The 23,739-nt window shown below is 40.7% G+C and overlaps 1 protein-coding gene across 14 annotated transcripts in view; it reads left to right on the top strand.

Annotated features, from left to right (window-relative positions):
- Positions 1-23,739, top strand: part of cacna1g (calcium channel, voltage-dependent, T type, alpha 1G subunit) — a 309,568-nt gene that overhangs the window by 216,925 nt on the left and 68,904 nt on the right. For 11 of the 14 annotated variants that reach the window (XM_040036705.1, XM_040036704.1, XM_040036703.1 and 8 more), the window contains 7 exons: positions 3,586-3,679; positions 4,561-4,742; positions 5,823-6,161; positions 6,301-6,480; positions 6,855-6,955; positions 14,458-14,581; positions 21,791-21,859. In XM_040036705.1, coding sequence (XP_039892639.1) covers positions 3,586-3,679; positions 4,561-4,742; positions 5,823-6,161; positions 6,301-6,480; positions 6,855-6,955; positions 14,458-14,581; positions 21,791-21,859 — 1,089 coding nt within the window. The remainder of the gene's footprint in view (positions 1-3,585; positions 3,680-4,560; positions 4,743-5,822; positions 6,162-6,300; positions 6,481-6,854; positions 6,956-14,457; positions 14,582-21,790; positions 21,860-23,739) is intronic. The other 3 variants (XM_040036706.1, XM_040036709.1, XM_040036698.1) reach the window with 1 other exon arrangement.

The raw sequence follows: 23,739 nt of genomic DNA, 5'->3' as shown, positions 1-23,739 counted from the left end.
TAATCTTTACATTTTGAAGTCAATACGTGGAAATTAAATTTGTCGTTTCAAGTCATGACCACTATACCCACTATAAAAGGTCTTCTGTAGAGGAGTTTCCCATATGGAAAAGATATATATAAATCTTATAAAGTTTGTATATGTCTTGTGTGAAACTTGTATGAAAAGCATATAAGAGTGAAAACAGATATAAGATCCCTTTAAAAATTATATAAATGAAACTTGTATGTTTTGGATACTTACTAAAACAATATATGAAAGTAATGAGAAAGTGGCCACTTTCATGAGTAAATCATATAAGCCTTATATGATTCACTATATGAAGTAGGCCACATCTTATGCAAGTCTTTTATAAGTCTTTACTATTGCTTTTCCATATGGGTAAGTACAGTTAGGTATAAGGATGTTGAAAGCTGCATGTGGTCAGAAGGAAAAACTACACAAACCTGGAAGAGTTGGAAGAGCTAGCCGGATTGCGCAAAAAGAAATATTTGGCAATGGACAGATGCAAGGATATCAATGGTTACACTCTTGTGCAATAAAGAGGGGTATGGTTTATTACAGCAATAACAGGCCAGCTGATCAAGTTGTTTTGTTAACTCATCTACACAAGTCATTTTGTAGAGCAGTGTTTCCCAACCACTGTCTATGTGCCGCGAAAAATGATCAGGTGTGCCGTGGAAGATTATCTGGTTCCACCTGATTAGTACTCGAAGCACCAGCGTGAGTAACGGGCAGAACAATTACATTCTCTACCACTAGAGGGCAGTACAACTACCTGCTGTAATGAAATGGGTTGCCAACTGCCAGTAAAACACCAAGAAGAAATTACATAATAGTCATGCTGTGAGTGAGAAAACGCAGCGCGTAATAGCAATAGATAAATATTTGAAAAGAAAAAGTAAACAATCTGACCTGGGTCCTGGAGAAAATTCCAACCCAGATGAAGGCCGCAGTACGAGTAGTGGTCAGAAAAAAGCAAAAAAAGCTATACTGGGGACAAACTGAACCAATTCTGCTATACCTGGTGCGTGGGGAAAAATGATCAATATGCTGTTTGTGACATTTTTGTTTGGTGGTGTGCCGTGTGATTTTTCTAATGTGAAATATGTGCCGTGGCTCCAAAAGTTTGGGAAACACTGCTGTACAGAGTATACCAGCTGAAGCACTTGTTAGTTGAAACAAAAAGTTTAATGTCAAAATTTTGACTTTATTCTCAAAATATTCAATAATATTGAAACCCCACCATTTTGTTCCCTACTACTCCGTTGTCCATAACAGTTAATGAGAATGTAAAACAATAACGTAACAGTTTGCAAACTGGACCCTTGAAATTAAATACAGAAACATTACTTACTACTATTACTTTGTAACACCCTATAAACTACTGAAGTCAAGGTCAAGCCTTAAATGTAACTTTTAACATCTTGTTTTTTGCTCTACTCAGTGCGAGGAAGCTAACTAAACTAAATGTAGACAGACATCCTGGGTCTACTTAAAAGGCTTGCAGCTGGGTTCTTTATAACTTGAAGGTGACTGAGGTGTTCACAATATCGCTTACTTTAAAACTAATTGCTACGATTTCTTGCAACTGGTCACCTTCTCCTTTGAAAAAAACTAGTAGACTGACTTGATCAGTTGATTGACTTGATCAGCCAGCACCCAATAACAAAAGCTTCTGTAAGGTTGAAGGAGCAATTCAGACATGAAAAAAAAAATCATGTTTTGATCAAATCATTGTTTGACAGGAAGGTACAAGTGGCAGATAACCCAAATGTATGAATAATCTGTTTTAGAGGAAGAATGGAAAACGATAATGTTCCAAACTGGACCCTTGAAATAAAATAAAGAAGGATTACTTACTATTCTGACTTTTACTACTACTACTTCTAACCTGTGATAGCTGTCTGGCGTTTAACACAGATATTAAAGTAAAAAGCTAATAAAACAATGACAGTTTTATCCTGTTTTTTGAAGTGGCTATTCACCTGGGTAAAGCCAAAGCCATTATCGGTTAACGCTAGTAGGACCACTGCAGAAGTTTCCATCCATCCATTCATTGTCATAACCACTTATTCAAAAATAGGGTTGCAGTGCAGCAGATGGCGACAGTTGGGGTAAACCCTGGAAAGGTTGTCAGTCCATCACTGGGTTAACGCGTAGATGGAGAACCATTCATCCCCACGCTGACACTTAGGGTTAATTTAGAATCATAAGTTAAACTAAAATCCATGTGACTGGACTGTGAGAGGAAGTCACTGTACCCAGTAGGTGCATAAATTCTATCGTGATATGTTGATATCTGTTTTTAGAAATTACTGCTACTGTAACTACCACATATCTTCAGCTTCACGTTTCTTTCTGCGAGACAACAAATGAAGAACTCTAGATGCAGGAACGTGATGAGCAAGGTAACAACAGAAGACTGCAGTAGCCCTCAACTCTCTTTACATATTTTCCCCATCCTTTAGAGTTTAAGGGAGATCAGTCTGGGGTACAAAATAGTAGATTTAACTGCAGAATTAAATGCAAATTGGTCTCTCAAAGATAGCATACCCAACACTCCCGCAGTAAACAAATACGATGTGCAATATATCCATTCCTCCTTTGTTTCTCGCCAATACTCATGGGAAGTATCAGGAAAGTAATTTGTTAGTTCAAAAGGAGGTGCATGGTGATTAGGTCCTGAGGCTTTTCTGCACACAGTTTATTCACTTTGCTACCACAGAGGTCTGACTCACTGGGTCGGCATTCTATTAATCCAGCATCCACCTGGCACCCTCACACATATTAATGGAGTCTTTGGGCTCTGGTGTAGCGCAACAAATACAAACAGGGACGCTGAGGTTCAACTGCAGCGGATTTGTAAATAGGAAGCAGCATGTGGCAGAGGCTAGAAGAGAGTAATTATAGGAGCTCGTGAAAAGTCGGTGAAAGACAAAGGACAACTTCAAAGACTGTAAATGAGGAATGATGGAGAACAAAAGAAGACCAAATCTCTTCAGCTGTTCTGATAAAAGTCAAACTGTTTTAGTGACTTATAGAGATGCTACAGTGGAGTATGTTTTATGGAATTTTGCGTATTTGTATGTACTTGTGAAAACCGTAGAACCAGCAACCACACTGAAGCTCTTAGCTGTTAATGAGTCACAGCAACTCCAAAGTTTTGAACTCATATTTGGGCCAGGTTCTCCTAAAGACAAAAAAAGCTTCATGTTACTGTTTAACTTTCAGTTTTTCAGTGTGGTTTCTCTTTGAACTCTATCACTTCTCCTTGCATGGCAACGCTTTACTCCAATGACCTTCCCCACCTGTTACCTGTGAGCGCCCGTCTCCGGGAGCACGAAGACCACACCCCCACCCACCTGCTTACAAAGAGAGGTTGCTTCTACTGACTGATCCGCAGTCAGGTCTGAACCAGAACTGACGTTAAGCAGAAAGTAGAGGTAGCTGAGCAGCGATCTGTGTTTAGAGGCAACGTCAACCCACCTGCTTTCTCTTAAATCCCCCCAGATAATTTCACAGATGTTTTGGGTTTTTTTTTTTCTGTAACACCTTTTACGTGTGCTTTTTTTGTGTGCCAAGGGTGATGCTTCTAAATCATGCTCAGAGATTGATTCCTTTGCACGAAGCATGGAGGACGTCAACGGCAGCAAGAAGGATTTATCAGCCTCTGCAGGTGAGGCATGTCCATCTGCTGTTCATACAGCATGTACACAGACTACATATATTGATTTTAGCTCAACGGGAACAATTCAGTTCAAGCCTGTGGGATTCATTTAAAGCCCCTATTACGAACATTTGTTTAAACACCCGCCATCTGTGTTTGCATTTTCCCCTCTCCTATCTTTGCTAGACTCCTGTGGATTACACACTGTTGCAATTCTTTAAAAATTGCACGTAAAAGTTTGTGATACAGCAGTAAGTTAGGCCTCAGGCATTTAAAAAGTACCCTGTGAAAACATTCCTCAGGCTTCTGTAGTCTGTAACCTCCTATTATCATTCTCTTCTCCCGCTTCCGACCACTCTCGGTGGGCACATGCCCGGCTGTCTCTCTGCACAACATCAAGTCGGCAGAGTGGCCTCATTCATAATTCCTCATACCATCCCCTCTAATAAGTGTTGGCGAAGACTGAAAAGCCCAGTGGATACACTACTATATGTATAGAGTACAACTCCCAGATGTACTGTATCATCTCCCCTTCAGCCCCTTCAAATGCTCTGTGTAAAACTGCTTACTTAGCTGGAAGAGCCTAACATCTTCTAGGCCTCGGATAAAGTTTCGAAGACGGAGGAATTAGCGTTATTAAAATTGCATTCCCCTGCACGTCATGCATTTGTGTTGCTGCCAAACATAATATTCTCTCCTACGCATCCCATAAGATTAATGCCCTCTTGAAATATTCATGTTGCTCAATAACAGTAAGAGGCATATATTTGTTGTTTTTTATAGTCACTGTATGACTGAGGGTGTACCACATTTTCCCCTATTCCTGCTTTTTCTCATGTCTTTATTCAGTTGTTTTTGTCCTCTTTTTTCATTCACTTTTCTTCCACTAGTAGTGCCTGCAAATGGTCATGTGGACCTGAAGTCTAACCTGACTCCACCGCTAATTACCCACACTGCTGCCACCCCCATGCCTGTACCAAAGTTGCCCGTGGGAGGTGAATCCAACCCGGGTTATGAGACTCGTCGAGGCAGCAGCAGTTCTGTAGACCCAGCCTGCTATGAGAAATCACCGGTTTGTGTATTTATTTAATATTCTCATGTACAAACAAAAGGGCATGCCAATTTTCATGTAATAACCATGGACTGTATTTAAAACATGGATGTAGCTACTTTGACATCACCCTTTGGCTTGTGGACTGCTATTTAGAAACATAGTTTAAGTAGCTAGCCAGTGCTAAGAACTTAACATTTGATTGTTGGGTTTCTCTGTATTAGTGTACAGTCTTTACCTTACAATATTAACCTACTGCTGACTGTTGTTGTGATTTGGCACAAAGCTAATGAAACTGAATTTATTTAAATTGACTCAAAACTATACTATGTACTTGTTAAAAGCTAGTTGGCTTGGTTAGCAACATGCTAGACTTTGTTACTTACTTTGTTACTGGCTAGCAAAAAAAAAAGGCAACATCAATGCCCCCAGTATGTTGCTTGAAGGCATAATTTAGCTATACACACTAGCCCCGATTTTTGTGCCAGTGTTAAAACATGCTCATTAAAAGTCTATGGCATTTGACAGTTTGGTGGGGTTGAGGTGAGCCCCTAGTGGCCGTTAGAGGAAGTTTAATTTTTGATACCACCCTACGTTCATTTTGGCTTCCTTTTTAAACCTTTTGGAAGTTACTGCTGGGTAATAATCCAGTTCCAAGTTGTCACATAGCTATCAATATCACATGTGTTGTGTGATAAATGCCAGAATTTACCCCTTTCCTGACAACTGTTTCCCCCAGAATGTGCGTCTAAAAACATTGTATGCTCTAATGATGTGTGGGGTCATAATGATTGATGATGATTAATAAAGTGCGCCAGTCTCACAGTCAACTTATTGGTACCACTGCTGCTCTTTATTTGACAAACTGATGACAACGATGAAAGACTGACAGATTATGTTGATACCTACATTTGCTCCTATCTATCTGTCAGCATGAATCTCACTTAAATTCACCTCACGCAAAGCCTCGTCGGTTGTATTCAGCTGGCTTTATTTGCATAACCAAAGCACTAAGCCACAAAATTAAAACTGCACTATGCAGTTACACTTGAGACTTTTTTTTTTACCCTCCTCCCGTTTGTTGCAACCCTCCTGCTCCAGACCAGTGTCCGGAGCTCTTCCCCTTATGCCCCATGGAGCTCCGGTAGTGGCCGGACAAGCCGCAGATCCAGTTGGAACAGCCTGGGTCGTGCTCCATCATACAAACGCCAGAAGAGGCAGTCCGGGGAGCGACGGTCGCTTCTGTCGGGGGAGGGTGGCTCAAGTTCAGAAGACGGGGAGGGCGGAGGAGAAGGAGGTGGTGGACTGATGGAGGAAGATGACGCATCACTGGCCAGGACGGACTCCATGTCCCAATCGCAGAGAGGTTCCAGGCACAGGAGGATGGAGTCAGTGGAGACTCGGAGCTCAATGGATTTGCCACCTGATGCTTTACTCCAGGTAGACCCCTCTAACAGTTATCAGTTTAAACCTCGTACTAATTGTTAAGATTCATGGACAGTATGACACCTGACTGGGAGTCGTAACTTAAAATTAGTTTCCATAGTTTTTTATTTACATTTTTTTTCACCTCGTGTAGGTGCCCTACCGGTACCGCTCAGCAAGCATGCACAGCTCCAGACCCCCCTCCCTGAGCCATTTGCGGCCCCCAGAACACAATGACTGCAACGGAAAGGGATCTCCATCAGTCCTGGGTCCCACACACGTCTCGCTGGAAGAGAACACCGAAGACGAGAACGCAGAGGAGGAGGTGAACCTGGTCAGTCACCGTCCAAGTGGGCTTGTTCTTATGACTGGTTTTCTTGCAGGTCTAAGGCCAGATAATTGTATAAGGTTAGCAATTAGGCTATAAAAGTTTATTCGAATTTTAAGCAAAGGCCAAACTGATTATTGATCGGTTAAACATGTTAAAAGTCTTCAAATAAATTTGCATATATTGCATATCTTTCTAATTCTTGCCTATTTCACTGAACCCTGTTTATTCCATTGCTGTCTGTGATACATATAAACCAAACAGAGTTTTAAGCATATATATTTCAGAAATTCTTGAACGGGCTTGTGGCTCACTATATGCAACAGGAAGTTGTGTGCAGATGAATAATAAATGCACTGTGTACTTTTTACTCCGTGCAGGGTCGTTTTGCCAGATTGTTCCGCTGGCTGGAGAAAAAACAGCCGGCGTGGTGTAAGCAGAGAGATACCTGGTCGCTCTACCTCTTCCCTTCAGAGTCAAGGTAATGTTCACATCTCCGATCACCTCCACACTTATAGATCTTTGGCCCTGCCCTCTTGTTTTTCTGCCATAAAAGTATCTTTTTTACATATTCATCCTGGGCACAGAACGCTGTTGTTCCAAAAGGAAGATGCTTATAAGCAGCTTTCTACTGTCGCAGCCATCAGCGTACCAAAAAAAAAGATTGAAACAAGTCATACCATTGCGTCTGACTGACATCCCATGATGCTGACTAAAATGGCAAAGAGTTTTTTAACCGCACTGCGACCGCATCAGCATTTTTTTCCCCTCTGCCGATATCAGCGCCTCTTCCGTCCTACATTCTCGCTTCAGAAGTCTCTTTTATCTGCACATTTCTGCCATGTCAGGGGGTGAGTAAGCGGGAGCAGAGGGAGGAAGGGAGTTTCTCCCTCTGAGTGCTGCATGTTATCTTGGCCACGTGCTGAATCTGTCGCTTCCCTCCCCTTCTACTTCGCCCCCTCTTTCCTCACTCCTCCTCCCCTTCTGGAGCTTTGATCCGAGCGTCTCTGCTGTCTGTTCAGAAGATGTGGCTGCGAAGGCAACACTAAGCAACACCCTGGCCCCCAGCCTGCTGCCCCAGCCACAACAACATGCTAATTAAACATCCCAGAACAACCCGCCATGACAGGAGCTGTATTTTAGCCAATTCAACTCAGAAGATGCTTTAATCTTTTGCTGTGATGGTTTTAATTTAATGATGAATTTGGAAGCATAAGGGGAGTGTTAAAGACTCAGTAAACTAAAAAAGATTTTAAATAATATCTATATATCATACTCATGGTTACTGGTTTCAGCTTGTGTATTTATATGGTATGTGTATTTTGTGTTTTTTCCTGCAGTGGTATCAGGGGGCTGTGTTTGTTTGGCTCTGACTGAAATCATTGCTGTATTTTAACAGTGTGCCAGCTTTAACACCACGGGGTTGTGCACTGATTTTGACGTAGCATTTTAATTACTTTGCAGCAATTTATGCCTCAAATGATCCACATTTATCCAAAGGTTTTTTTTCCACCTGAAATCTTTGGACTTTTTTTTGTTACCGACGAGTCAAATAGCTCTTTTTGTATTGGAATTTGATCCACTTGGTTCACTAACATTTAAAATGACAAAAAATACACATAATTATTTTATTTGAGCTAATTTGTGTGAATGTAACCAAGTATAATTCAGGCACAGGGCTTTGAGGGAGCAGATTTACTATGCAGAAAATTCTGGTATTTCTTGCTTTCTTCATAAAGTGAACAACAGTTGATCCTAAACTCAAGTTATACTGACTGATACATTATTTAAACAAAACACTTTATCATATGCTTTAAATTAAGATCAAAATCAAGTGTACGTCCATATTATTAGAGATAATTTCCCATCTGTTCAGTGTTGGAGAGCTACAGTGCATATGCGAGTCTAAAAACTGTGGCTGGTTCTCCTCTCTGTTGGTCATAACTTATAATTTAGAAAAGGTTAATAAGAAAAGCTCCATGTATTCTGCTCCTGTTGGAGTAGTAAGAAAACTGAAGGAGCTTGACTCAAACTGGACTTCTAGCTGGCTTTCAGTCACAGCAGGCTGCGAGAGCTGGCTATCGTTGAGAGTGACACCGAGGACATAGGCTCAGCGTGGCGCCCATTCTGGTCTTGAACCACCGCAGACGCCTGCCTGTGCTCACAATCACATCAAGAGACAGCAGCACGGCGGGAGGCCAAACTCCAGCAGCTTTCACATGGACCCGAGTTCACCTCAACCTGCCTTTTGTGCTACGCTGTTGTTACTGCCGCTACTGATGATTACTGCAGGGGAAGTTTTTAATGAGTGGAGGAGTGGGCCAGCTGTGCAGGCAGACTGAGGTACAGTCACAGCGATTAGACATGTTCGCGGTAAGAAAGAACAGTGGTCTGTCAACATGTGGACCAGAGATGTGCAGGGCCCATGCGGTACCCCGTACAGACTGTGATTAAACCCAAAAGAAGGCTGCACTTTGTGGGAGAACTGACACGTCAGCAGATAGTGAGATACAGGCAACAATAGAAGAAACAGGAAGCAGGGAGCAGGTTTTAAAATTCCTTTAAATAGTGAAAGCAATGATGTGTGGCTCGTTTTTTTTATGTGTGTATGTTGCCGCTTTCCACTATCAGGAAATATGTACCCGTGCAGGTTGAAGAAAATGTTAACTGTTCCCAGCATCCGTCAGCTTTTTCCAGGAAGGCAATCATCCAGCACACAGGAAGGGATGCGGTTTATATCTGTGGATTCTTTGGAATGCACACAAGAAGAACTGAGTAATTAGTATAAGTGGATTTTGTCTTTTTTAGCTACAAAGAGGTCATGAAAAATTAAGGCAGAGGATGCAAGCGGACCAGCCAGTCTACCACCTACACTGTTAAAGTGGCAGGGGAATTATGAGAAGTGAGTGCAATTTGTAAAAAGGCCACGAACAAAACACTCAATTGACAAAATTTACAAGTATGCTGAAAAATATGAATTTTGAAGCTGTGAGCAGAATGTGAGAGAACTGTGAGTTTATGTCCAAAACATAATAGTCGTGAAAAAGGTTTTCACAGGGAGAAACTAAGGAAGCCCTTACTCTTTCCACAGAAATTAAGAAGTTAAGTACCGTAGTTTTCGGGTCATACTTTTTTCCCACACTGTGTTCACAGTGTGGGAAAAAACGGTTCACGGTTCAGATAATTATAAAAAGTTAATGGTGAACTGGACTTCACGCAGAAGCAGAGCATAAACCCTGTGCAGCGAATGCATTTTTTTTTCATGCGGCCAAAAACATTTTGCCTCATAACAGTAGACCAATAAAATTGATAAGTAGTATATATACGGTATATATTGTGGCATGCAGAGGAATCTTTACAAAGAAGCTCACAGAGAGAGATTGAGCTTGTTATTCAACCCCAAGCTGGTAGGGGGAGCTCTTTATTACAACACTTACTGATGCTACACTGTGCTTCGAGGGTCATTAACAGCATAACAGAACTCACACTTATGGTTGCATTCATTCTATAAAACAATAACTGTAAGTGACTTTGTTGTTAAGAGACGTTATCTTGTTTGTGCACTGTTCCGTAAAAAAACCATAAGCAACGTAATTTGTGTGTTACTGATACGTACGTATACTTAAAGGTAGCCGTGTTACAGGCGCTGTTTGAGGGAAAAAAGCATTTGCAGTATGTATTTTTGTATGTTTATGTTACCATGTTTATGTTACCTTACGGATTAAATTAAACGTTAAAAATCCTCACGTGTAATATTTCTGTGTAAATATCTCATATTACGAGTGAAACGCATACGGCTTAAAATCCGGTGCGGCCTGTACAAGTACAAAATTGATTTTCTTTCTAAAATTAGAGCATGCAGCTTTTAATCAGGTGCACTCTGTAGTCCGGGACTTACGGTAGCAGCCACGTGCTGCTTAGGAAATGCCTGAATTATAGTGCAGCAGGAAATCTACGTCATAACATATGATGTAACCCCTTCTTAACCCTGTGCTGTAAACTTCCATGCCAGTCACTTCCATGCCAGCGCCGACCCGCTACATTTCTATCTGAAGTGTCTGGAACAATGTCCTTTGGACAGATGAGACCAAAGTGGGGATTTTTGGTCATAATGCACAAACTAATTGAACACCCAATGAGTGTCAAGCACGGTGGTGGAGGGGTGATGATTTGGGCTTGCTTTGCATACATGGGACCTGGATGCCTTGTAGTCACTGAGTGAACCAAGAACTCCTCTGAGAGTATTCCACAGTGAAATGTGAGGTCATTGTTCTGACAGCTAAAACTAGTCTGAAATGAGCTCATGCAACAGGACAATAGTCACAAATGGACCAAAAAACGACCCAGTCAAAGCCCAGACGTCAAACTCACAGAAATACTGTGTCAGGATCTTAAGGGCATAAACTGCACAAATGCCTGCAAATGAAGAAAAGTGAAATGAAGCAACAATGTAAAGAAGAATCTTTCCACAATGACATGACAGACTGTTAATGTCATACATATAAAGGTTACTTCAGGTTATCAGTGCTAGGTGGTTCTGCAAACTACTCAGTCACACACCCCACTTGACTGTATTTACAGTGGTCCCTCGCTATAACACGGTTCACCTTTCGCGGTCTCGCTGTTTTGCTGAAATTCTTTCTTTTCTTTTTTTTTTACAGCCCATTTTGTTCTGCGTACTGATTGGCTGTAGACCATTGTCAATCAATCTCATGTCGTGTCTCCTGTACAATACAGAAAGTGTTCAGCAGTGTGACTCTGAAGTGTCGAACTGTATGTTCTTAAGTTTTCTCAAACAAATGCAAAAAATGTCGACGAAATGTTTTGCACCATCAAAGGCAACCGCGGGTGCCTTTGGTTTCATTCTGTAATACTGGACTTATTTTTCTAGTTTTGAACTTTGAGAGTGTTTAAACAAGAGAGAAAAGTGTGGAAATGTTTGAGCCTGTCAGAAAAAAGTGTGTAGTGAGGGGTTTTACAGCCATAAAACATTTATAATAATTGTAAAAAAATAAAGTTGGCTACTTCGCGGGTTATTTTTAGAACCTAACTACCACGATAAATGAGGGACCACTGTACTGTGTTGACGGGATATCAACTGAAGCTGAACCTGGAAGCTGAACATGAAAACCAGTTTGTACCACAAGTTGGAGTAATAAATCATGTTAACATTCTAATTAACAATGGTGGCCAGTCTACAGAACCATCAACAGTTTCAGAGGATTAAGAAAAGGACTTTCAAAGCTTTATACAAGAGAGGAGTTTTCAGATGCTCTTTGTGACATTTGAAAAGCTAAAACTAACCGCAATGAATAAGTCAATGATGTCAGCTGTCATTTAAAAGTTCTGATGCTAGAAAACTCAAAAGGTCAGTAAATATCATCTCAGGGCAAAGCTTCAAGCTCGCGTCGAAATCCTGTCATAGAAACACCAAGATGTCAGCGAGTGTTTCGAACGGAGCATTTTCCACTTCATCTTGTAGTGGCAGGTTTTTTTTTGTTTTTCCCCCCTATTTTTAGTGTGCATTTTGAAGAAGAGGAGGTTATTTGACTTTGACATGAAAGTTCACATCCAGAGAATGAGCTCTTCTAACATCAGAGGAGGAGCTGCTACGCCACTTTAGGAAAACACACAAACTCTTTATCATTAAGCCTCTTGCACACAGATATGAAATACCACAGCCTGTACGACAATGAATAACACACTTGCATACACACGTGCCACACAAATGCAGCAAGTGTCGACACAGCGATGCTTGTATTGCCAAATAGAGCCTGAAATCCAGATCTGAGCCTCACAATATTGTCCTCTGCTGTACACTTCTGCTGATACGAGGCATCAAAGTGGATTTGATGCACAGTTTAATCCCTGCTGCCATACATAACAAGCGTTCCCTCTTTCTCCCTGCTGTCACAAACCGAAAGCCACGAGAACCTTTTCATGTTGTGTAATGAAAGCAAGGCATAATTAATGACTCCTAAATCTACAGCTCTTCATTACAGAGTTACTGTACGCGAGACAAGCGCTCTTAAATTAAATGAGATTGTTCATTTCTTATGAATGCCCTTGTGCGGCACATAGTATTATTCCAGGTTTTATGGAACACGCCTCCACTAGCATGAGTAGAACCATTTCGTGGCGCTTTAAACGTCTACGCCAGTGCAGCTCAGAGGAAACACTGCACATTTTGCTCCAGTGTTTGTACATCTGAGGGTTTCCCAGACGAAACACACTTGAAGTGCTTGTAAAATGTGACACACTCTTACAAAGTCAATGATCCAAAATCTCATCAGCTCAGCTATTAAATAAAATCAAATTCCAGCCGACTACAATAACAACGCTACATGCACTTTGATATATCTGTAATAGCTAACATATGACGCTGCAGTCTTTGCTTATTTACTGTAAACTGTTTCTGTAGCTGAAGAGGCTGATTTAGTTGCTGGTTTGTTCCAGAAGTCAATGTGTTTTTCTTTTTATTTTACATTTTATTTATACAGCACCAAATAACAGCAGCAATCGCCATAAGGCGCTTTATATTGTACTGTAAATACAGTAAAAACCCAACAATCATATGACCCCCTATGAGCAGGCACTTTGGCAATAGTGGGAAGGAAAAAACCCCTTTTAACAGGAGGAAACCTCCAGCAGAACCAGGCTCAGGGAGGGGCGGCCATCCGCTGTGATGGGTACTGTATTTACACTACCTGTTTAAGTTGTTAAGGCTGCTGTTTTTTCATGTGCCACTGCAGTATCAATAGATATCTTAGTTGCAAGATTAGCAGCAGCTGGTGTAGTTGCTGAGTTGGTGTTGTAGGTTGCAGGTACTGCTATATTTTTTGTTTTGTGTTGGTAGTTTAGTTGCAGGAGGTGTTGCTGTAATTTTAGTAACTGATTTACTTTGATTAGTCACTGTGATTAGTTATTGGTGTTGCTGTAATTCCTGCAGTTGGTTTACTGTTGATGGAATTTGTATTTGCATGATTTGCAACATACTGTTAAAGGTTTTGCCATAGTTCCCATAGCTGGGTAAGTTTCTTGGATTGCCATCTTTTGTTGCTGTAGTTGCCGTAGTTGCAATGGATGGTTTTTTTCCATGAGATGTTCTGTTTGGTTTAAGGTGTTGCTGTAATTTTAGCACTTTTTTTCCTTGCACAGTTGGAATTGTAAATTGTGTTTCTATTACAGTAATTCCAGTTGGTGGTTAGTTTCATAGTAGGTATTGTTGGTTGCAGGTAATAAAGTAAATTGAATTGCTTCAGTATTTAAAGGTGTTGCCACATTTTGGTGTTTTTTTGTACAGGTTTTGTTGCAGTTGCAGTAGCCGGTTAAGTTTTTGGGACTGCAGTGTGAGCTGCTATGTTTGGTTTCTATCTTTGGCTCTAAATGCAGTACAGGTTGGTTAGTTGCAGATGTTGCTGTAATTCCAGTTGCTGATATAGTTGAGAGAGCAGCCATGCCTGGTTGCTTAAGTTGCTGCGTTTGTCTAAGTATTTCTGTCATGCTTATACATTTTTTAAACTGTATTATTTATTATTATTATTAAATGTATTATTGTTCTTATCCTTATGTTGATTGCCGTGTGTCCACAGTTAGATATAGCCTGTTTGGCTACCTCCGAAGCACTGTGCTCGTGGGGCGATTGTGGCTCAAGAGTTGGCAGTTCGTCTTGTAATTGGAAGGTTGCCGTTTCGATCCCCGGCTCGGACAGTCTCAGTCGTTGCGTCCTTAGGCAAGATGCTTCGCCTAGTGGTGGTCAGAGGGCACTGTGCTCGTTTGCAGGCTCAGAGGAGAAAGGAAGCAGACACTCCCTTAAGGTAGTGTTTAAGGCAGTCATGTGACAGTGGCTGTAGTGTGGATGGATTGGAGGAAATGTCCTGTTAAGGAACATAGGACACTTTATGTACTTTTACTGTATATGCCAAGCTTATTTCCTCTCTCACAGAAATGTCCATTCTTTGCTTTTTGCCTTTTATTTGTAAGGTTCCGGATCCTGTGCAATAAGATCATCACCCACAAGATGTTTGACCACATCGTGCTGGTCATTATCTTCCTCAACTGCATCACCATCGCCATGGAGAGGCCTCGAATTGACTCCAAAAGTGCTGTAAGTGTCACAACATGTCAGGTAGGTAGGTAGATAAAGGAAGACAAAAGGGAATTCCAACCTCTGCTCAGACAAACACGAACGCCTGGAAAGAATCAGGTGTGTAGTTTTCTCTGTGCAGAGAAATGGAGTGGAGCATAGTGTTAACAGGGAACCACTCCTGTTTGACTGCAAGCCAGCAGTGTGTGCTATACCCCTGTACCTACTGCACTACATCATCAACACCATCACCTCTTTCGCTAATGTGCCATTCCCTTCAAACAGAGGACTGGCAGGATGCCTTGCAGCAACACAAACACACACCTAACTCTGTGTCCTTTCCAGCAATAACAGCAGAACCGGGCCCAGAAGTTCCATGCATAAACACAATAATTATCACTGTTTGGTTTTTTTATTTTTTTTTTCCTTCGCTGGGCGAGGTGTTCCGCGGATCGGCCTAATTGCAGTTCAGTCTCGCTGGAACGTGGCGTTTTGCTTGTTTTGCGACTGAAACACGGAGGAGACAGCACTGTTGTAATTGATTCAATTATCCGTGGGCTGGTGTACGTGGCTAATGTCCAGGAAAGGAGATGTTTAACAAATGGAGGCTGCCTCCACAGGCCGCCCGTTCTCATCAAGGCAGAAGGAACGCGCACACATACACAAGCATTGATTTCTCCCCTCTCACGTCTGCGAAATCCAGCGCAGCAGCCGCTCTAGGATTCACATCAGAGAGCAGTATTTTCAGATGCACATATATTTCGCCAGCTTCCTGCCGTGGCCGCCGTGTCCGGCCTGCACCCAGAGGTCGTTATTGAAATGAGATGGAAATGTATGACGCAGAAAGCAGCCTCAAACAAGTGAATGAGCAGTCATTACAGTTGCGAGCTGCGATGCTTACTGCTACAGACCTCATTTGCCTGGGTGGTCATTGCATGATGCCATTTGTTTGTCTTTGCGGGTTGTTTTGAATTAATGAAGCCGACTGTGAATCGGCTTATAACATCCAAACATGTATATTTTATCACTCTGCTACTCTTTGAAAGTACCTGCTCTACATCACCCCACTGCGCCAACTTGACAACACATGTAATTTACTTTAAATAGAAATGTCAGAGATAAAGCGTCTCAGTCACAACATTTTAGCGTGGAATGCACGCTACATAATTAGCTTATTGTCCTGGAAGTTATGTCACTCGCATTGCATTTGGCTTGCGGTCCATTACTGTTTTGGTTTGGTGCTGTGTGTTGCCTGGATACTGTCGTCCTGTAGCTCAGTGGAAATGATTGAGGATGATTATAGCACCTATTATGATTTATTATTTCTAATTGAGCTAGGGGACAATGCATCACTGTCTAAAGCTCTAAACTGAATTATATCAGCGTGAACAGGATAATGTACGATCCATCGAAGTTTTCAGGGGCCGCGTCATCGCTCCAGACCACTTTAAGATAGAAGTGCCGCTAGACACAAAGAGAAATGCCAGTTTCTGCCTTTGGTTGCTGTTTCTCAGCACAGGCAGATTGATCCACATTGTGTTTCAGCACTTTTACCAGCTGATTTTACAGCAGCCCCTCTGAAAATTACAACAACAGTATGTTGCTGGGAAAATACATATCTAGTGCTTTACAGTATAAACAGGTGTAAATGGCTATAAACAGTTAATTACTGTGAAGTATATGCAAAATGTAGCCTGAATTAATTTGTCTGTTTGTTTTTTTTAAATATGACATATACCACATTTGTGACACTTCTCATATTCCCTGGGCTGTATGTTTAATGAACTACACAGCCACAAAAACCTTTAAGAAGTACAGAATTAAGATAGAAGTGGTGCTCTACACAGGATGTGATGAAAGATTTATTTTTTTATGTGCATGACTACACGGTGTTCATTATATAACTAATGATACTGAGTTCCTTTAAAGAAAAGAAAGGCACTGAACCTCTAAAGGGCTTCCAGTGTAAATCACCTACTGAAAGTGTTTAGTAATGGGTTTTGCTTTTACTGGCATATGGCTAAGCAAAGTACCTCTAGGTCATAGCTGGCTTTTGCCACTATATTTAGCATTACTTCAAACTGGGTCTGATTCCTGGGGCGACCAGACTTGTGGTCAGGCAAACAAGATTCCAGGTGTTGAACTGCGAATAACAGCACCACCACCACCGGAGATGAAGGTTAAGAAGCAACAGGGAGGTGCTTTACTCCTATTGAGGGTGCCCGGATTCCTGTCACTGTCCTGCCTTAGGCTAAAAATATATCCAAGATGTAGAGAAATAGACCCAGAGAATATACATAGACAAAAGGGTATTGCCTCATCTTTTTTGATGATATGATCAAGTGAAATGAAAGATGACTCATCTTTGTTTTTGCCATTTAGCTAGCTAAAATGACACTGGTTAATTGCAGTATTGCAGCTAGTACACTATATTTAGCCTGCCTGTATATCTTTATTTAGCTTGCTACATGGTTGGTGATATTAAAGTCTTGTTTGTGGCACATTAGTATATGTGAGAGGGCGAACTCCTCAAGATGGGTGGTGACCATGGTGGCCAAGAGGGTCATGTGACACATCAAACTTATTGGTAATGTCACAAGAAAAACAATGGTGTGCTTGGTTTCAACGTAACTTTATTCTTTCAGATGTTGAAACCAAGCACACCATTGTTTTTCTTGTGACATTACCAATAAGTTTGATGTGTCACATGACCCTCTTTCTATTGAAAAAACAAAAGTTGTATCCAAGATGGCCGACTTCTAAATGGCCACCATGGTCACCACCCATCTTGGGGAGTTTGCCCCCTCACATATACTAATGTGCCACAAACAGGACTTTAATATCACCAACCATTCCCATGTTATTACGGTGTATCCATATAAATGGCCCACCCTGTACATTTAGCTGTCTCTTCTTCAGACCGAAGAAGGCCCTTGAATGAACAACAAAATGTTTTCTCCCACTGAAAATGCTAAATCCTAATGAACAGAATCAACTTTCTGGGATTTCCTTTCTCAGTGATTGAGAGCATGCATCAGGGCAATTAACTCTCTACAACACTTAAAAGGTAGCCCAATATTAACTCAGTCAAAGTATCTAACAAAAACAAGCTTTATTAGCTAATTTAATTCACCTCTGGCAGTCACCGAATTTATTACCATTGTATTTCTGGTATCTACAGTGGGCAGCAACCTGCATTTTTTACTAAAAGTTACAAAATGTTGGCTCTTTCTTCTTCTACAGGGTTCTTAAAAATGTGTGTTTAGGGCATTAAACACCTATAGTTCACATACTGTGGTCCAGAATAGTGGACGACTTTATGCTTTATGTCTTTAACTTTTCTGTGGTTTGGTTTCTTTTCATTCAGTCCGCTTATTGGCTTGAAACATCTGGCCAATCTGGCCAGACACATCTGATGTATTCATTGGAGTGTAAATGTGTGTGAATGTTACGGCGTTTTCACACCTGTAGCTCGTTTTCTCTGGCCCAAATCAGTTGATGAGTTTGTAAACTTTAACTTTTTCCAGTGATTTGGTTTGTTTTCACACAGAGGAAATTTATACTACCGTAACTTGCTGCATCCCAGAACACACAGTATCCGTGGCTATGGGACATTTTTTTGGCTCAAACTAGTAAACTGAACCTGGTAGTTGGTTCAGATCGGGGTCTGGTCACCTGTTTACACCATGAATGAGCTGCTATGGAGTTAATTTGAAAACGTGCTGTGACCACCGCCTCCAGTTTTTTTATTTTTGGTCTGCACCCGAGCGTGATTACTGTGTTCACATCTGCACAAACGAACCACAACAAAAGGAAAAAATGAACCAGAGTTTGATTTAAACAAACTAAACACAGCAACTGTGAAAACCCCCTTAGACAAAAGACATTAAAAAGGTGCTTGGCTAAGTGAGATATATTATGTAATGTTTCTTCCTGTTAAAAGGAAGTTTTTCCTTCCCACTGTCGCCAAGTGCATGTTCATAAGGTTTGTGTGATTGTGGGGATTTTCTCTGTATTATTGTTGGGTCTTTACCTTTCAATACAAGGAGCCTTTAGGCGACTGTAGCTCTGATTTGATGTTATATAAATAAAAGTGAACTGAACATTAGACCGAGAACAAATTGCACTTTTTGCAGCGTTAGTCTTAGTTAGTGACGCACACTTTAAAATTTAACATCAAAATTTCTGTTGCTTTGTAATGAATGGAGGTATGAACACTTGTTTACAGAGAACAGGAATGGCTAATGTCAAGACTGGAATTTATAAACCCTCGCTACGACAGCATTCCCAGTGATGTCATGCCTGACGTTCCCAGAGACTTCAGAAAAATCGCCACAGGACTGACATCTCTGTTTATACGTGTGTGCATAACTTTGCGTTCCACTGAGTATGTGTGATGGTAGTTGGAGGCCGTGGGAAAGAGAGCCACCTAAACCCACACACACGCTCACACGCACACATGTACATTCAGTGGCAGGACAGGGTCGTGTCTCCTCAGACAGAGGGGATGCAGGGTAAACAAGCACTCAGTGAAAGGATCTTATTCGTGCTTGTTTTCTCTCCTCAGTCCTTGTTTAGCTCAGTAAATAGGCTCCCATCCTCTCCTGCATGCGCGCACACTAAACTACTGAGAGATACTGCTTCAGGCAACAGGGGAGCATGGGAGCGCAATGATATGACTGTGTATAGATGGAGATATGGTGTTGAATTGTGTGCATACACACAACTAATTAATGGTGCTTGTTTTTGAAAATGACTCTCTCATGAAAAAATAAAGCATCTGATGCAACATGCTTGTTTAATTGGTGAAGTGCCAATTTCAGCCTTTAATTGTTGTTTCTCAACACAAGCAGTGTGTGTTTCACTGTGAGAAATTTCACAGTTAACTTACAGTGAAGTGCTGACAGTGTGATTTGTCAGCAGTTAAAAGCTCAGTGTGCAGTATAATGTACATTATACTGAAAATATGCTTTGCAGTATAATACTGTTCCTAGTGAAATCGCTAGAAACAGCTTATTTTTGTAATATATGACGTGTTTTTAGAACCAATAATTTGGTTTTTTTTTTAACATGATAGTAGTTTATTCTCAAAATTCCACCTTTCATTGTATCGTGACAGTAAAAAAGAATCATCCTTCTAATAAACACCAATGACTACAGGAGTCTAGATCACAGTGGAGCCACACTGCTTGCGTGTGTTTAGTGTTTTCCCAAAAACTAGAAAATGCCGTATTGAGCAAAAGTCATGAGCTTCATTTCTTTGCATTTTGTTAGAAAAATGGGCAGTAGGTGGAGCGACTTATACATGGATTACAGAATACAAGGCAACAAACTACGTTTGTTATAATGAACTTGAAAGCCAGAGCCACAAGCTTTCTAGTAATAAGATAAGATAAGTTAAGAGAAGTTAAGATAAGATATGACTTTATTGATCCCACGGTGGGGAAATTTTTGCATCACCTCAGCTCAGGTGCAGATAGCAGAAAAAAGAATACAAACAAATATAAAATAAGTAAGATAATGCACTATATACAACGGTAGCATACACAGTATGTGATTATGGATATGGTTGTGGAAATATGCAAGACATAAATTTAACTATTCTATTAGATATCTATAAGTATAGACATGTACACGCACACACACGTACACACATATGTATACATATGCATACACATATACTTGCACACGTCCATACACAAAGAAGGTGCATTATGTATGAAGTGGTGTCCGTGGATGTCCACAATGGCCAGTGACTTGTGACATCGTGATTGAGGAGTTATAGAGTCTGACTGCTGTTGGGATGAATGATCTGCGAAAGCGCTCCTTCCTGCAGCTCCTTCATGTAGTCTTCAGGAATAGTTCTCCGGGGTTCTTGAAAGCCATTCAAAGCTCTTCTTTGTATTGCCTGGCATTTGTTCCATTGTTCATCCCCCAGCGGCTGCTTGATAGCCACTAGATGAATAGTAGATGGATCACCTGACAGACCAGTTGCATCTTTCAGGCCCTGTGTCAAATCTTTGCTGGATTTTTTTTTCCTTTTTCTTAAGGACATGACTTTCAGATACATTTCATCTACTTTAGATAGGGTTTTAGGCTTTCCACTTCCTGCAGGACACACTGCACAGCATGCCAAGATATGGCTGATAGCTCTTTGGGAATCACAGTGATGGTGCAGATGTACTATTTGATGTTTGTCGCATTGTGTTGTCTCTGCCATTTTTCATAGATTCAATAAAATAAATTGGAATAAATGATGTGTTTTTGCAACAGGCTCTTAGGTACAAAGTGCCTGAAGTGTTTTGCTAAGTTGACACAACATTGGTTCGTCCCTTGAGTTAGGTGTCGTTTTTGTGATTGAATGATTCATAGGTCAGTTTAAGTGTCTTGACAAACAAACACAATAAAACAAAACATTATTGAAAATGAGGTAAAAGGACCCGACTAAAACCGAGTGAAAAAGCAGCCAATGTCCAAAGAAAACTGTGAAAGATCTTCAGAAAGCCTGGAGAACTACTATTCAAGACGCTTTAAAAAAAGAAATGAAGAACGTCAGGTTCCTTGGAAACCGAATAATAAAGAAATGAATGATGACTCGAAACTTTTGCACAGTAATGTACACCAACACAAAATAGCTGAAATAACCATTCCTGTGCTACTCCTCAAAGGCACCAGTGCTTTCAGCATTCAACTGTATTTAAAAGAACAATTTTTTAAAGTGTGCTGTTGTTATTATTCCACTTGTTCCCAGTGTAGTGCTGTTTATTCAGGGAGTTGAAGAGTTTTTCTATCATTGCATTGTTTTAAAAAACAAAAATTCCTTTTTTTCTTTTATTTGATCTCATTTATTGTCTTGAATTTTACCCCTCGGGGATTTATGAGATATTTGAGTACATTTTTTTACCGCTCTTATAAGGTTGCGAGCATAAATACCAAATCAGATCCCTTGTTTCAATATTTCATGTTGTTTTAATACAAAGTAAACTTTATAATTGCCTGCCAGCTATCATTAGAGAGCGTACAATAGGGGTGTTTGCACAAACATGTTTTCAGATAGTGTATGTGGAAAGCAGCTCTCTCATGCATTATTCAGCTGTACACAAGTCAGCTTAGAAGCAAACAACAAACTGAGTAAAAAAAAAAGGTGCTCAGAACATTTCATGAGAACTACCTCCGCTCAACGAAGCCTCTCTCTCACTCTCTTCTTTCCTTTTCCCTTTTGTTTGGCAGGAGCGGGTTTTCCTGACAGTGTCCAACTACATCTTCACAGCAATCTTTGTGACTGAGATGACTGTAAAGGTGAGTCACACTGAATTGCCAACAATACCTTTTAAACTCCAGTGCAAAGTTTGTGAAAGGCTTTGCTCATTTTAGCCACTGTGTGAGAGGATGTTGCATACTCCATACTTACTTTTACCCTTTTAAAGACTCAAATATCTGCTGTTCATTCTCCCATGAAGTTATCCCTGACTCCTGTTTTTATTCACTTAGTTGATTTCAGCTCTCGTGCCTCAAAATATTTGGTAGGTCAGGTTATTTTGGTGCCGTGAAAACACTGGTTGCTTCGCATCGAGAGCTCGACTTTGCTCAACTTTGCTCTGAAGTTTAAACGAAAATGATATGACACCCTGGTGTTTGCAAACAAAACAAAGATTTTTGCATGAGAGGAAGAAACCCAAAGCGCACTCCCAAAACCTCCAAGACGCAAAGCTGTAGCTATAACAGAGTCTGCCTGATACCTGCATGTAGTGGAACGATTCCATAATAGAAAAGAAAACAGAGTGGGCATATGGAGGGGGAGGGAGGGGAGGGGAGGGGGAGAACGAGAGAGGTGAACAGACAGTGAATGCACACCTTCTGAGGGCAGTTTCATAATGCTAAGAGGAGGATTGTCTCGCCAGTATTCAAATGGCCCAGCTTTGAATGGAGGTCCATGGCGGCGTGGGCAGGAGCTCGCGGAGGCAGAGGGGAGGAAAGTTCATCGGTGTCACTCATTCAAAGCCTCTTTCTCTATTTTCGGTCCCGGCGACTCACAAACGTTGGGGTTGCACACAAATACGCACACACAGAGCACTGGTTTTATCATCTAATGCTCAGGGAATCTGTGTGTGATGCAAAAATGTAACAGTGGCGAATGGTTAGCATGAAAGATTTTAGCATTTTTAAACGTTGAGCATTTTGAAAAGGAAATTAAAATGAAATCTAATCAAACATTCTAGCTTAAAAAACAAAACAACTATGCGTCTACTCTTTTATCTCGTGTTTCAATTATAATACTATAATAAGTCTATTGCCCCATTTCGGAGGGAGTTTTTATTTTATTTAATTTTTTAAAAACAGCTGAACACGGAGTGGAAGCCTTTCATATTAAAAATAGATTGCATTGTTAAATATTACACATTGTATTTTTACGCCTGTTGACTTCTGACAGATGTTTAGTGTGTAGTTGATGTCCCATGTTGCCCTCAGGTGACTGAGCTGTTAGCAGTTACATGAAATGCAACTGAATTTTTCATCTATACTTTTTCAGTGACTGTATTTAAATATTATATATTATATATTCATCTATTGTACATTTATTTATTTAATGAAAATGAAGCATTGTGTGAGTAAGTAAGTGCTGTGTAACTGTTTCCATAGGAATTCAGAGGGTAAGTAGCAGCCAGAATTAAGTAAGTGGCAGACTAACTGACACGTAGTCAAATGGTCTTGACTAATTGATCATCAGCAAGTGTGAGCACCTCCATAAAACCAGAAGTTTGCACATTGTTTGGCAGTTTGCACATCTGGAGGACTTAGGTCTGTGTGGTCTGTCTGTTTGAAAGGGTTATAAGGCAATTTACAAACGACAATTATTACAGACAATTATTCTACCGTGAGAAACATTATTCACAAGGGGAAACCATTTGAGTCAGCTGCTAATCTTCCTGGGGTAGATGTCCCAGTAAATTCATATCAAGGTTGTGCAATGCTCAGAGAAACTGAAAAAAACCCTAAAAACTAAAAAGTCACTACATGCTTCAGTTAAATGTTAAAAGTTCATGGGAGACTGAAAAATTATGGCTTGTTTAGAAGGGTTATTAGATGAAAGCCTTTTCACTCTAAAAAGACTATGGCAGCACAGCTGAGGAAAACTGCAGCTGAACAAACCAAAAGATTTCTAGAGCAATGTGTTTTGA

This window comes from Simochromis diagramma, unplaced genomic scaffold (genome assembly GCF_900408965.1).
Source record: "Simochromis diagramma unplaced genomic scaffold, fSimDia1.1 OVJJ01000371.1, whole genome shotgun sequence".
Lineage (NCBI taxonomy): Eukaryota > Metazoa > Chordata > Actinopteri > Cichliformes > Cichlidae > Simochromis > Simochromis diagramma.
Note: the sequence above shows the minus strand (reverse complement) of the source record. Positions and strands in the feature narration are given on the sequence as shown.